Source organism: Phalacrocorax carbo, chromosome 3 (assembly GCF_963921805.1).
Source record: "Phalacrocorax carbo chromosome 3, bPhaCar2.1, whole genome shotgun sequence".
In the NCBI taxonomy this organism is placed as follows: Eukaryota; Metazoa; Chordata; class Aves; order Suliformes; family Phalacrocoracidae; genus Phalacrocorax; species Phalacrocorax carbo.
In genome coordinates this window covers 45,996,261-46,009,684 of record NC_087515.1, presented here as the reverse complement: position 1 = coordinate 46,009,684, position 13,424 = coordinate 45,996,261, and the positions used below count along the sequence as shown (strand labels likewise).

General features: G+C 45.6%; 1 protein-coding gene across 1 annotated transcript in view; it reads right to left on the bottom strand.

Moving 5' to 3' along the window:
• The window catches only part of JAG1 (jagged canonical Notch ligand 1), a 37,680-nt gene extending 26,070 nt beyond the window's left edge, over positions 1-11,610 (bottom strand). The window contains exons 1-2 of the mRNA XM_064446779.1: positions 11,034-11,610; positions 9,841-10,146 (exon numbers count right to left, since the gene is read on the bottom strand). Of these exons, the coding sequence (XP_064302849.1) occupies positions 9,841-10,146; positions 11,034-11,108 (381 nt within the window). The 5' untranslated portion in view covers positions 11,109-11,610. The remainder of the gene's footprint in view (positions 1-9,840; positions 10,147-11,033) is intronic.
• Between the last annotated feature and the right edge of the window lie 1,814 nt (positions 11,611-13,424).

Here is a 13,424-nt window from a genome sequence, read left to right as displayed (position 1 = left end):
TCAAAACCAAACCAAAACACAACCCCCCTCTAAAAAAAAAGGTAAAAAGTATAATAATGAATATAAATGAAGTAATAAATGTAACATCTTTCTGAGAGCAGAACAATAATTGAAAAGATAAAAACTCCCCATGAAGGGTTTTGATGCTTTGCTGTAGCAGCTGTGTATCGTAAGGTTTATTTCTTCTTAATCCTATCTGTGCTCAGTCACACTCAGCTCATTTGTGGTCTGCAGCGCTTAACACCTTTTCTATAACAGAAACCAAAATACAGTTCTGAGAATAAGTTGCTACAAGGTGCAAGCATAAGGCAGACCTCAAATTCCTTAAGAGGAGAGGGAAAAAAAAAAAAAAAGAGAGGGGATAAAAAAAGAAAACCAGGGTTGAAGCAGACTGCTTTCTCACGACTGGACACAGCATGCAGCCTCTGAATGAAAACCTAGTTTGTGATGGACACCAGCTTGGAATATAGCCTAAATATGTTTCATATTCAAAGCAGACTAGGATTCCATTCTGTTCACTGATAACTGTGGGAAAATACTTCAAAAAGTAAGCAAAGCTGGGCAAGCCGAAACATGTGCCCAAACTTCTATGCAGAGGTTCCATTGGGCCAAACTGTTCTTGGTTAATAGTTCATGAAAGTTACATGTTATCTGTTACTCTTTCAGACCAAGTCTGTCACCTTGAGAGAAACTCTGAAAATAAAACAAAACACAACATGATCACTTAACACTGTTTAAAGCAGATTTAAGAGGTCCTTACACAAGTCAGAGATTAAAAAAAAAACAAAAAAAACCAAAAACCAAAAACACCCCAAAAAAACCAAAAAAGCCAACCCCAAACAAAACCAGAATAAAACTCCTGAGTGCAATCTATACCTCTAACAGGGCTATCTTGGGTGCTTCCTCACTGGTTTAATTACCAACATAGAGAAGCACAAGCACAACATGTTACTGCAGGCTTGAAAAAAATATTATGATATAGAGAATGAATTATGGCAACTAGCGCTACTTCCAATGAAGTTAAGGATGTTTTCCTTTTGGCCTTGCATAATTGTTTTGGAAGATATTTTGTCTAAACTCATAGCAACAGTTCCCAGTTGGTTCTCAGGACTGTTTACCAACACACCTAGCCCTTAAGGAAAGGAAAGGCTGAATCCTAGCTTTAAGTGCTACTGTTGCTAGATACTTGTGTGACCACTTTCCAACATCACACTGGAGTTCATTTAAAGAGAGGAGATGCTTCTGCTTTACTGGATGGAAAAAAATGCAGGGTGAATAGACTTATCCTAGCAATTCCCTTGTTTCTATGTGCCCCCCTCTCACGTCATCTGAATATTTTAAATGAAGAATCTCTGTCCTGAAAAGGGATGATACAAAGACTGGCAGTTTAATCTCTTGGCTCTGCCCCTCTCAGCATGGGGCAAAGAAAGGACAAGATGGGACACTTCCAGCAAAAGACACACAGACACCCACAGCCCCACAACAACAGTAGCCAGCCCCCCTCAAAAATCCAACTACCGCATACCTCTAACCAATTCCCCCTGCCCTCAAAAAAAGCAGTTCTGTGCAAAGACTTCACTGTTGAGAATTTTTAAAAAGTGCATATCATCCCCACTCTATAGATCAACAATTCAGATCTCAGGAATAACTACTTACAGCATGAAGGTTTAAGTTTTCCCACGCTCATAGATGACCTCTGCCCATCTTTGAATAAATGTATACATATATCCAGACACAAGAATTCCATGTCATGCACCTTATTCCATCAAAGCAACATCCTAGGCAACAAGGCAGCAGTGAACTTTCCAGAGTCACACCCAATTAGCCACTGTAAACCTGAGCTTGACCAGAAGGCAGAGATTCTGGTTGGAGAGGAAAAGCAGCTTGAAAAGAACAGCAAGCCAGCACGCTTTGCAGAACATCCAGAGTCTGATCAGCCCAGAGGACTGAAAGGCAGCATGGTCAAGTTTAAGCAAAACCCCTATGAGTTAAGCTATGAGAGGATGGAAATGGTTACATCCACACTCCAAAAACCAAAGAAAGCACCAATGTACAAGGGCTATTTTCCTCAATGAAAGGACACCATGATTTAGTCTTGATCCATTGATAATACACAACTCAAGACTGCGAAGACCCTGAACTCCATCAGAAACTGTCCCTTTTAAGGGTCTGAAAGGGCAATGCAAGCTCTTTTCTGGTTACTTAAATTAGACACTAGCAGCTCCAGGTAAGCAAAAGGTGTTTAAAGCTCTCTGCTTCATTACCTTCTTCCCTCTCTTCATCCAGCCATCCACCCAAAAGAGGTGTTTTCATACTTTGGCTTCTAAAGGCATTCTGCAAGTCAGTGGGACAGAGCAAGATTAAAACATAGGCTCATTAGTGAGAGGACTGCCTCCTTTTTGAAAGAGGTTGCAACTAGTCAAACTTCTTTCCCTCCTATCCTTGTGGTTAAACCATGCAAGAGCTTTGCTGAGCCTGTGAAACCATGACTAGACAAATGCAGTGGGAAGTTTGTATTCTGAATGATGCGCCTGCTCCTCCTCTGCCAAACAAGGAGAGCAGGTTAGCCCCAGCAATGTTGTCCTCATGCTCTGCCAGCCATGCACAGCTGTGAAGACCAGTTTGAGAAGGGTGCTTGCACCCTGCCTACATCCTAGGGAAGAAGGCGAGGAGACTGGCACGCTGTCACAGGAGGCCACAGCAAATTACCAAGAGCTCCAGCTCCACCTCCTCCCTTCAGCTAGAAGGGGGTGAGATAGGGAAGAGGGAAACTGAGATGCATTTCAAAGTGCCCAAGGGCTAGGAAGGAGGGCATCTCTGCTCAGAGTTAAGGCTAGTCAGAAAACTACTTCCTCTAAACATCAGCAGGACTCTGACTTGGGTACCCCTGTTACCACATGACAAGACATGATGATGCTATACAGATGCACCACAATGTCATGCCATGGTCAGCCAGTCAACTTTGACAACAGAATATCCCTTCAAAGGAGTTGAAGACAATTGGTTCCTCACCCAAAAGAGATGTGGACCTATTTGGGAACAGGAGGGAAACAACCTAACCCTCTTAACCCTTTGTTGAATGCAACATCATCAGGAAGCTCTTCTTTGGGCCAGCCTACATAAGGATAAGGCACCTCCCTACAAAGCTGTTACTCTCTCGACCCTGCGTATATAAACAAAGTCTAAGCTTTAATGATCTTGCACCTCAGAGTCCATGGCCAAGAGCTTGGCTGAACCTCAAACAGGCAGCCCAGCCAAGAGCCTCATCAGAATATACCCACATAAAAACTGAGGACACTGTTCTTTCAGTCTTCATTTTGAGTAGTTTCTTCATTGCTGTTAGTGCTGGTAAACACTTCACTTCCACGTAAAGGCAAAGACATGAAAACAAATTTAACTGTATTAGCAGCTTCCAGGAGATACTTCCCCCCTCCACCCCCAGTTCTGCCTTGGCAGAAGCCGAGCCAATAACTGAAGTCAAGACCTTCTCTGCGATGCACCTGCCACCCTCCTGACAAATTATGAAGGACACAAAAGTACCGCTATCTAAACTATGCATACGCTTAAGCATCCAGTAAACCAGGCTGATCTCTGATCTGGCAAGCCTGCTTGAATAATGAGTATCCTGTGAATACATAATGTGCTGAAGTTGCCATTGTGTGAAGTAAGTCCATGGTTTGTCTGGGAGCTGAGCAATGCTGAGTCTACTGCTGCTTCCTGTTGCTTGTCCTGTATTAGCATTATTTTTGGATAGGCACCATTATGTTCTGTAATCCTCACTGCAGTCAGTATGGCCACACTATTGTTCCTAGCTAATATTTGCAGTCAATGCCTCTGTCTGGGTGGCCGGACTCAATGTATTCCAATCATAAAACTTGCATGCATTAACCAAACAACGCACTGGGATAGAGTGGGGAGACTTGGGGTCCTCCCTCCTCCCTTCCTTTAAAAAAAGCAAAAGTATAGCATCTTTCTTCTTTCTTTTTGAGCCAATGATTATAAATGATTTCAGCTTCCAGGGTGCATTGTATGACAACAGCATTTTAATCAGCACCTTGTCTCATTATGGAGTTATTTTCTCATAGAGCCCCGCTTGTCAAAGACTAGCAGGTAGGCCAATATGTCAATGGTTGCTTTCAACCTTCCCCAACAAGCAGATTACCTGCTCTTATCAGTCTCCCTACCTGTTTAAAGCATCCCACTGATAATTAAATGCACCAGTTACAAAAGGGTGGCAAGGTTAATAGAGAGAATACCTAGTAGCCAGCCAAGCAAAACAATCAGGTTCACACAGAGCAAGCCTGAACAAGAAGCCTTTCTACTTATTTACTTAAGTGCATAAGAACTGGGTTGAGCTGGTAAAGGACTCTGGATGTTTGACTATTTACAAACCACTTTAACCACTTCTATCCACATTTTACAGTTTCTTCTGAATACTACAAGAATAATGAGTGCAATTTATGCTGCAGAAGAGTGACCACAGAACCATGAGCTCCACAGAATAACAAGAAATGAACACAATGGCTTCTTGTTTTGACATCTTTGCCCACGTTAAGGCATACAGGTTACCAGCTGAAATTATTAGAACTGTGTCAGTTGACATATAAAACTTTATCAGCAGAAATGCAAAGTCAAGTTTAGTTTGAATTTTCAAAAGCAATCCTGTCATTAGTATTATCTTTTAAGAACTGTAGCTTAAGGTTTTTGCATGCCCTGCAAACTTAAGACCTGAAGAACTTAAGAACTGAAGTTGGAATAAGTGCCACATATGAGAGCGCAAGCCTCTTGTATGGCATATCATCTCACTTAATTAGCTCAGGCCCAATTGTACCAGCTTCAGAACTAGTTTATTTCTATTCTGGCCCTCAATCCGCAATGAAGCAGTAAGTTTCCCTGAGTTAACTAGAATTTTAGGCATAAAGCATCAATTTTATGCAATTCATTATCAGACATGCAGACTTCCAGCTGCATAAACAAGCTGACAGTGCTAGATGTATGTAGTCTGAGAAAGTTTAAGAATAAGCTTCAACACCAGGTCCAATCCAGCTGTCACTGAAGTTAAACTGGAGCAGGCCTTTATTACAACAAGAACAAAAATTCTGGGAGCAGGCAGCATGAGGATTTATTTTTAGACATATTATGGTAATAGAGTCAAATGGATTTACCAGGAAGATGAAGTTCTGAACTGACTGGAACATAAAAAACTCTCAAGAACATAAGAAGTCTAAAACCTCTGAACGGATGTATCACTTCTCTACAGTCCTGGGAAAAAAACCAGCCCTGTGGATGCTCATTATGCTTCGGATGTCACTTAATATTCTCAGCTCCATTTTGGATAGTAATCCTAGTCAAAACATTGCACTTTGAGCCCTGAAGATTTATTCTTAAATTATTAGTTAACAACAAATGACACAGTGCAGATTTGATTAATACGCATTTTGTTATTACAAGATATTCTTCTGATCTGCCCATACTCCAAGATGACTTATCAGGCATTCTTCAAGAAAAGCTTGACCAATATCTAGCATTTGCTTCTACAAGTGTTCAAAAGGTTAACTGGAAGGAGGGAAAAACAAAATTAAAAACAAAGCTTTAATGACTGTGACCTACTGCTTTTTTTATTTTTTAAACAACAACAACAACAGAAAAAAGAAATGAAGTGATATTTTTCTCTCAGATTCAAAAGACTATTACTTTAGTACCAGCTGCAGATTAGTACTTTGGAAGCCTCTTGTGTCAAGACAGGGGGAAAAGTTCACAAAACTTAAAAAACACTAAAGCTCTTTCAGTACCTCTTTCTAGCAAAAAAAACCCAGACAACATATTTGACATCTTCAGGAACCAGTAGCACTAAGATTTGTCATTAAAAAGGGGAAAGGACAACTATTTTAATTTTTAGAGTAAGGATAAAATAAGATGTTCAAAACTCTTTTTAATCGTATTTTATGCTGAACTCATTTAAGTGCTGGAGGGTTTTTTTCCACCTCAGTAGTTTCCTGGTGTGTTGGTACAATTGGCCCCAATATTAAATAATTACAAGGATCATAATTTCAGGATAAACAAGCCATTTGAATTTGGAGCTATGAATAACAAAGGAATTGCCAAGTTTGACCTCCTTCTTGCTCAGTCTTGCCAAACCCCCAAAAGATCTTTCTTTACATAAAAGCAAAGTTTAGTGCTAAGCTTTGCTTAGTTAATTCATGCACAGCTCCCTTAAGGTATAGCATGCATCACACTTTGGATTCTTTAAGAAAGGCATGAGATTTGATTTATGTCAGAGAAGAGCATATGCCTACCATGAAGCAAAACTTGTTGAGACAGACTTTGACAAGTGGAACATGGAAATTCTTTTGTTCCATACTTTTCTATATGCCTTCATAAGCCAAGTTTGCCTGTCAAGAAAGTCACTAGTCTCAAAATGAATGCAAGAAGCAAGGCTACGCATAGTTTTTTTTTAATCATCATCATTATTATTATTGTTCCAATTTACTGAAGTAGCCTGCTGGCTACTGCAGGGGCAGATTTCTGATGTGCTCTGGTTCCTTTATGCTGGTCTGCTACCCTGTTTCCTAGCAACTTACTCAAACCTCCCATCACTTAATTTATGGCCCACCATCTCCACACCCATTACTCACAGGGGTACATATCAAAACTGACAAGAGCAAACCATGTAAGTTTTATTAATAAAAGACCCTGACACTTCAAATCTACATTACAACTACAAGCCAAATCTAACAATAGATTTAAAGCACACCCTTCTCTTTTCTTCTTATTCTGCATGATGAATTAATTATGCAGTATAACTATTTTTAACAAATGGAATAAGGTGGCAGCTTGACATGGGAAGAATTTTTTTTTTTTTAAAGTAATCAAGGCACCAAGACTTCTTAATGTTACTGACTCAAGCTGGAACATCCAAGAAAAGCCTCCCTCAGACAGAACACAAACAACACATAGGTGAACATGAATTTTCAAGCACAATATGATTAACATTTCAGTCTAGCTCCTATTACCTTTACTGTAACTGTCACTTGGATGTATTCAAAGACAGCTCTGGTGATTAGCCATGTCAGTAAATGCAATGCTAGTCTCAAGCTTTTATTAAAGTCAACAGTATTCACCCATCTAAAGAAACTTTTTTAATTTCTGAAATTTTAGCATCAGAGTTGAGTTGACTAATGAAGTTTACTACCTGATCTGTAGAGCTTTCAAAACGCCTAAGGTGATTTGCATACACAATTTTAGTACAAATGAGAGCTTTGCCATGTTAGCCATTGTCACTTTCAAACAGCATTTGAACAAAAGAATATCTATCATAAAAGCTGTATCCTATGGAAGTTAAAGCTGTGAGGCAGGCTTGATAATTGCAAACAGACTACCATCGCAATCTCAAGGAGTGCATTTCTTCATGGGAATAGGCAAGAGTTTATTCCAAAAATTCCAGTCTTGGGAACCAGAGTATCTGAAGTTGACAAGTTTTACACATTTCAAAGACTACGCTGTTCTAAGATTCCAGTGCTCAATTAGATTCAGCAGGACAATAGAAGCATTTCTTTTACTAAGATGCAGGCAAGCTTAAGAAACTTCTCCCAGGGTCCCCACTCCCCCAAACCCCACTCTACACACAGATTGAAGGGAGGGGCTGTTAGAAGGAACATGCTCTGTTCTCACATGGTTTTTATATACATACACTTATCTTCAGATTCAAGACACTTGCATTGCTGGGAGCAGAGTAGGGGGCTAGATAAAAAAATTTGAAAAACCCAATCATCGATGAATCTGACTTGTCTGAAAAAAAGTCAAAACCTGCAGCACAAGCACTGCAGCCATTGGCAGAGCTTCAAATACCTCAGATTTTTACAAAGCCCTTTATCCCTTTGATGGCATATTTGATAACAGTTTTATCTCACTCCATGTTAGAAAGAAAGAGAAAGAAAGGAAGGACTTGTACTTCCAACAAAAAATACACTTTCGTTAACTCTGCTATTGTACTTTGTAAGACTATCTCCTTAAAAACCCAGCCTTGATTTCACCCTTGTGCCTCTCCAGCCCTCAATACTCCAGAAGTCACAACTGACAGAGGAGGCAGGTAGGAGGCAGCACAGGACATTTCAAGAACACATGGCTGCCTGCAGCACTTGGCCGTAGGACTACAAAGTGGGTGTCTACACTACAACTGGAGAAGGAACACTTTTGGGGAAGGCTTTCTCTCCCAAAAGTCCAGGCCCTCCTAGAAACCAGTCCTTATCTGACTAGGAAGGGCCAAGCTTTGGAAGAAGAAAGTCTGTGGATGCTTCCACCTCGCCAGCAGCAATAGTGACAGTGAATAGGAAACAAGATTCACCCCTCCCCTGTGTGCACTAAAAGCCCTCCTCTCCTCACAAAAATGACCCGAGGCATCTAGGTTAGTTAGGATGACTGGATTTTCAAAACTGTTGAGCATCAACATACCCCAAGGCAGTCGGTGGGAAATTGTCTGCTCAGCACCTTTGGAGAAGGGGAGGGGGGAAAACAGTTTTGCTCCCTAGACAATCTCTAAATCTAAGTTTTAGAAGCATAAATTTGACATTTTTACCTTTCATACCACAGCATCCCAGGGAGCCACCTCAAAAAAACCGGACTGTTATGGGCATGTAAGAGACCCCCAGACCAGTCACCCTCCATTTTTGCCTGCCTGCACGCAGCACTGCTGGGCACAAAACACACCTCCTGCCACCCAAGCAGTCTTCCACGTCCAGAAACCCTATCGCCCTGGAGCCTGCATCTGTGGGTCTGTTCCTGGGTGACGGCTGTTTAGGAAGGACAGTCCTCAGCTTCTGTCTACTGAGTAGAGGACTGCTCTGCACAGCTGACCATATCAAAGCTTCAAACCTCTTGAGCACCTCAGAAGAAACAAGCAGCACTGAAGCCTAAGTGAGTTTTCTTTACATGACCAAGAACAAAGTAGGGTTCAGGTAATGAAGGAGTCACCCATCCTCCATCTCACCACTCTACAAGGCTGACCAGTATTGCTAGAGTGGACAACGCTGGTAAAGTGCCTGGCTCACAGCCCCACCTCCCTGAGCCATGGAGTTCTGCACACAGCTAGAGGGAAGCCAGAATCTATAGACTGCACAGGCAAGTAGCGAGGAAAAGGTGTGCTATGGGGAAGAGCAGGTGAAATGGACCAAAAGCTAAGGCCAGGCTTTTCTCAGTTTTTAGATTCTAGAGTCTGCAAGTACCTCAAGACATAGCAAGCTTCCCAGGGAAGCTGGCAACTAGTTCACCAAGAGCAGCAACCGCAGCTCCCATCAACACCAAGCAGTGCGGTGAGATTTCCCCTTGGGAGAAGCAGGAAGCCTTCCCAAACACGCTCCAGGGAAGGATGCCAGCTATGACACACATTTTTCACACAGGATCCCTCTACAGCCCCTAACCCACTGCTCTTTTGGCTTAAGCCCAAGGCTTCACTGGTTGGGGGGGGAAGGGGGGGGAAAAACCAAAACCGAAAAAAGAAGAAAAATGAACTTCTGACCTTCTAAGTCTCAAGAGACTTATTCATGCTGTAAAGTGCAGAGATACTGGGTTTGCTTCCCTGACCCATTTAGATCCCCCTCACTGCACATCTGACTTTCAAATTTAACAGGCTGTGTATTGTGAGTCCCAGGGAACAAAAACAAAAACACCACCACATTTTACTGATTTCTGTGCTGCAGATTCCCGACGCTCTTGCCAAGATGCCTGCTCCCTCCCCAATCCTGGTCCTTCTCCCCCTGCAAAGACATTAAAGCTCGGCTTGCTATGGCCATCTCAAACAGGACTGTCCAACACAGGCAGAGCCAAAGCAGGCCATGCACTCACCGGCCAGGCGAAGCTGAAAGGGATAACAATCCGGTTTTTTTCATTATTCCGGTTGTACTTTAAATTGAAGGTATTTCCTCCAATGATTGGAGTGGATTTGGATCCAAAGCTGCAAGGACCACCAGCAGTGACCCGTGATTGATACTCCTTCAGGCAAACTTTAAAATAGGTATCACACTCGTCCCTGGTGCATTTTCTATCTCCTGGGTTTCGGGTGCCATCACAGCAGTTCCCATTTTGCAGTTCACCATTCACGTTTTGCATGGATAAGATCTCCAACTCGAACTGTCCTGACGCTAAAGTCACCTGTTAATCCCAAGAGGAGAAAAACAAACAAACAAACAAAAAAAACCAAAACAAAAGAAGAAACAGTTACCTCACTTTTTTTTCCCCCAAATGCAATCTACAACAACAGGAGAAAGTAATCTTAAGTGTGCTTTCAAGATGCACATACATAATATTTTCTTTTTTAAAAAAGCAACCATTACAAGCTTTTCACTATCAGACATCCATGAGAAAGGCTCATAAATCATCCCAACCAAATAATGCCATTAGTGCCAAAAAAGAACCTTAAGTGTCAACTCCAAATAACACTGTGTGAAGGTTTCTAAATCGTTAAGAGATAAAACTAAACCAAACCAAGAGTGCAAACCCAACAAAACAATGCAACTAAAGCACCCTGGAAACAAACGCAACCCCCTCTGCCTTCTCCGAGGTGCAGCTGAGATGGGGAAAATAGCCTCTCCGATCAAGGCTGCCCAGCTGAGATTGAGCCCTTGCTCATTAGTCACCTCAAAAGTACTGCAAGTAGCCCTGGCTTTAAAAAAAAAAAAAAGGAAAAATGAAATTTCGAAAAAAAGCGGTTTGCAGTAACTACATTTTTATTCCCAGGGAACTAAGTCTTGTTGCAAGCCGGACTTCTGCGTTTGCCATTTCCGCAGAAAAGTTAACAGCAGTAGCTCCGCTCTCGCTGGAGGAGCTTCGCAAAAACTCCTTGTGCACCACTGCACTGAAGGCGTGGGCTTTTTGAAAACCATCTACCCGCAATCCTTGTGGGAGCCGCGTTTCACAGAAAAGCGGCAAAATCCCTGCAACCCGCCCGGCGCGGCGGGCTCCGGAGCCCAGCTGAAGTTTCCCCTCTGTCCCTGCGAGGGGCTGCCGCCCCGGAGGACGCGAGGTGCCCAGGTACCTACCTTTGCCCGCAGCCCCAGCAGGGCCAGGAGAACGAGGGAGCACGCCGCCGCGGCTGCCCACCGGGGCGCACGCATGCCGCCGCCGCGCTGCCTGCCCGCCTGCAGGCCGCCGCCGCCGCCGCTCGCTCCGGCACGGGTCGGGACGGGACGGGGAGGGCCAGGAGGAGAGGAGGAGGAGGAGAGGGCGAGGAGGAGGAGGCGCCGCCGCTGCTGGCCGCCGCCGCCCCGCTCTAATATACCGCGCCGAACAACGCCGCTTTTCAAGCGCTTTCAATAGCGCCCCGGTCTTCAATGCAAAGCAGCCCTGCCTCCTTTTATTCTCCTTATTCTCTCGCCTCCCTCTTTTTTCCCCTTTTCTTTCCTCTCTCCCTCCTTTTTCTATTATTATTATTGCGATTATTATCCCAATCCTTTTATTTCTTTCAGGTCGCCGGCGACCGTGCGGTGGAGGCGCGGCGAGCCCCCCGCCCCCCCGAGACGCGCGCGCACGCACGCACACGCGTACACACACACACACACACGCACGCACGCACGCAGGCAGGCATACACACACCCACACACTGCCAAGGAGTCGACCACCCGTCTGGCAGCCCCGCCACCGCTCGGCTTCATCTAGCCCACGGCGGCAGGCGGGGAAGCCACCCGCCTGCGCATGCGGCCATCCATATGCATGAGGGGGGAAGGAGGAGGAGGAGGAGAAGGAGGGAAATGGCAGGAGCAGGGGAAGGCAGGTACCGGCAAGAGAGGAGAAGAAGAAGGAAGAAAGAAGGGGGGGCGGAGGAGAGAGGGCGCGGAGAGGGGGGCTAGCCGGCCGCAGGCGGCGGCTGCCCCTCTTGAGGGAAGTGGTAGGCCCCGGCCCCAGGGTCGCAGCCCGCTGCGGCGCCCCGCCTCCCTCGGGAAGCACCGCTCTGCAGGTGCCCGCTGGGCTACCTGGAGCAGCCGCAGGAGTAGCCGCCGCCTGCCGTAGCCTCGCTGAGGCGCCTGCGGCTGAGGTGGCGCCGCGCGGAGGAGAGGGCTTTTACCGCTCGCTGAGGGGATGTGCGGGTCCTCGCCGCCCGGGAGGGGAGGGGAGCGGCGCGGCGGCTGTAGCCCTTTCCCCCGCACCTCCTCGGGGTTGGGTTGAAGGAAGAAAACCCTGAAGCTTTCGGGGTCGCTTTTACAGCGAACGCTTCCCCCGCCCCCGCCTTGGGCCGGCGACAGCCGCCCGCCTTCCCGCCCCGCCTTACCTGAGGCAGCGCGGCCGTTACGGGGCGGGGGGCGCGCGCGAGCTCGCGGCGGGGCCGTTGAGGGACGATTGACGGGGGCTGCGGGGCCGCTGAGGTGACGGCGAGGCTTGGGAGCGGGTTTGCGGTTCCCCGAGGGGAAAGGAGAGACGGATGAAAGGAGAGACGGCCAGCGGCTCTCCTGAGGGAAGCGGAGGTAGTAGTCGCCCCCGTGGGACTCGTTGTCCCCTCTTTAACACGAGCCAAGGATCTCCCACGGCACAGGAGGGAAAGAGCTGGAAGCGGGGCGCATCCCTCAGTTACAGCTCCAGGCTGGCTAGTCTGGGGAAAACAGCGCTGAGTGCTGAGGCTCTGTCAGGCTTGCTGGAGGCTGCCCAGCTTCCAAGTGAGTGCTGGGGTTTGTCAGCCACATCCCTTCAGGAGCAGGGGCCTGTGGCACGTAACCAGGTGGTTTACCTGTGGGACTTCTTGCCACAGGACACTGAGAAGCCCAACAGTTTGCACAGCGGCAGAAAGTGTTCAGACTAACCCCCAGAGGAAGAGCCACACATCAAAGGGCATTGAGCAAAACAAAACAGAAATACCCATAACTTTGTCTCTGGTTTGGGAAGTCCCTGAGCTGCTGATCCTGAAGTTGGGCAAGTGTGGCTGGGAACTGTCACTGCATCACTGTCCCTTTCTTCCTGAGGTGCTGGAGACAGGAACCTGGCCTGCATGATGTTTGGTCTGACCCAGAAGAGCTATTCCTGTGTCCCTGTCTCCTATTCCACCCTGATCTAATGTGGTAGATATGTGTCTATTTTATGCAACAAAGTCAGTGGTATAGAGGAAAACAAGATTTCTGACCTAATTTTATCTCCTTTTAGGATAGGAAGTTTTCACTTCCTATGGCAAAAGCAAAGTGCATGCTTGTTCTTGGCTGTGGTAAGGTTCATCCTCTTAGAGAGTGTCTAAGGCTGTGAAGCCAGTGGTACTTGTGCCCCTGATGCTAGAACCATGCTCGTACTTTCATCGGGCTCCTGCAGATCACCTCCCATTTGCAAGTTCAAAACTTAGATTATATACCAGCAATTCTGGCACGCCTGCAAGGTATGTGGTTCCTGAACACTTTTTTCCACCCTCATTCGGCCCAGCAGTTCTAACAGTATCCGTTGTTCCTTACTTGGAG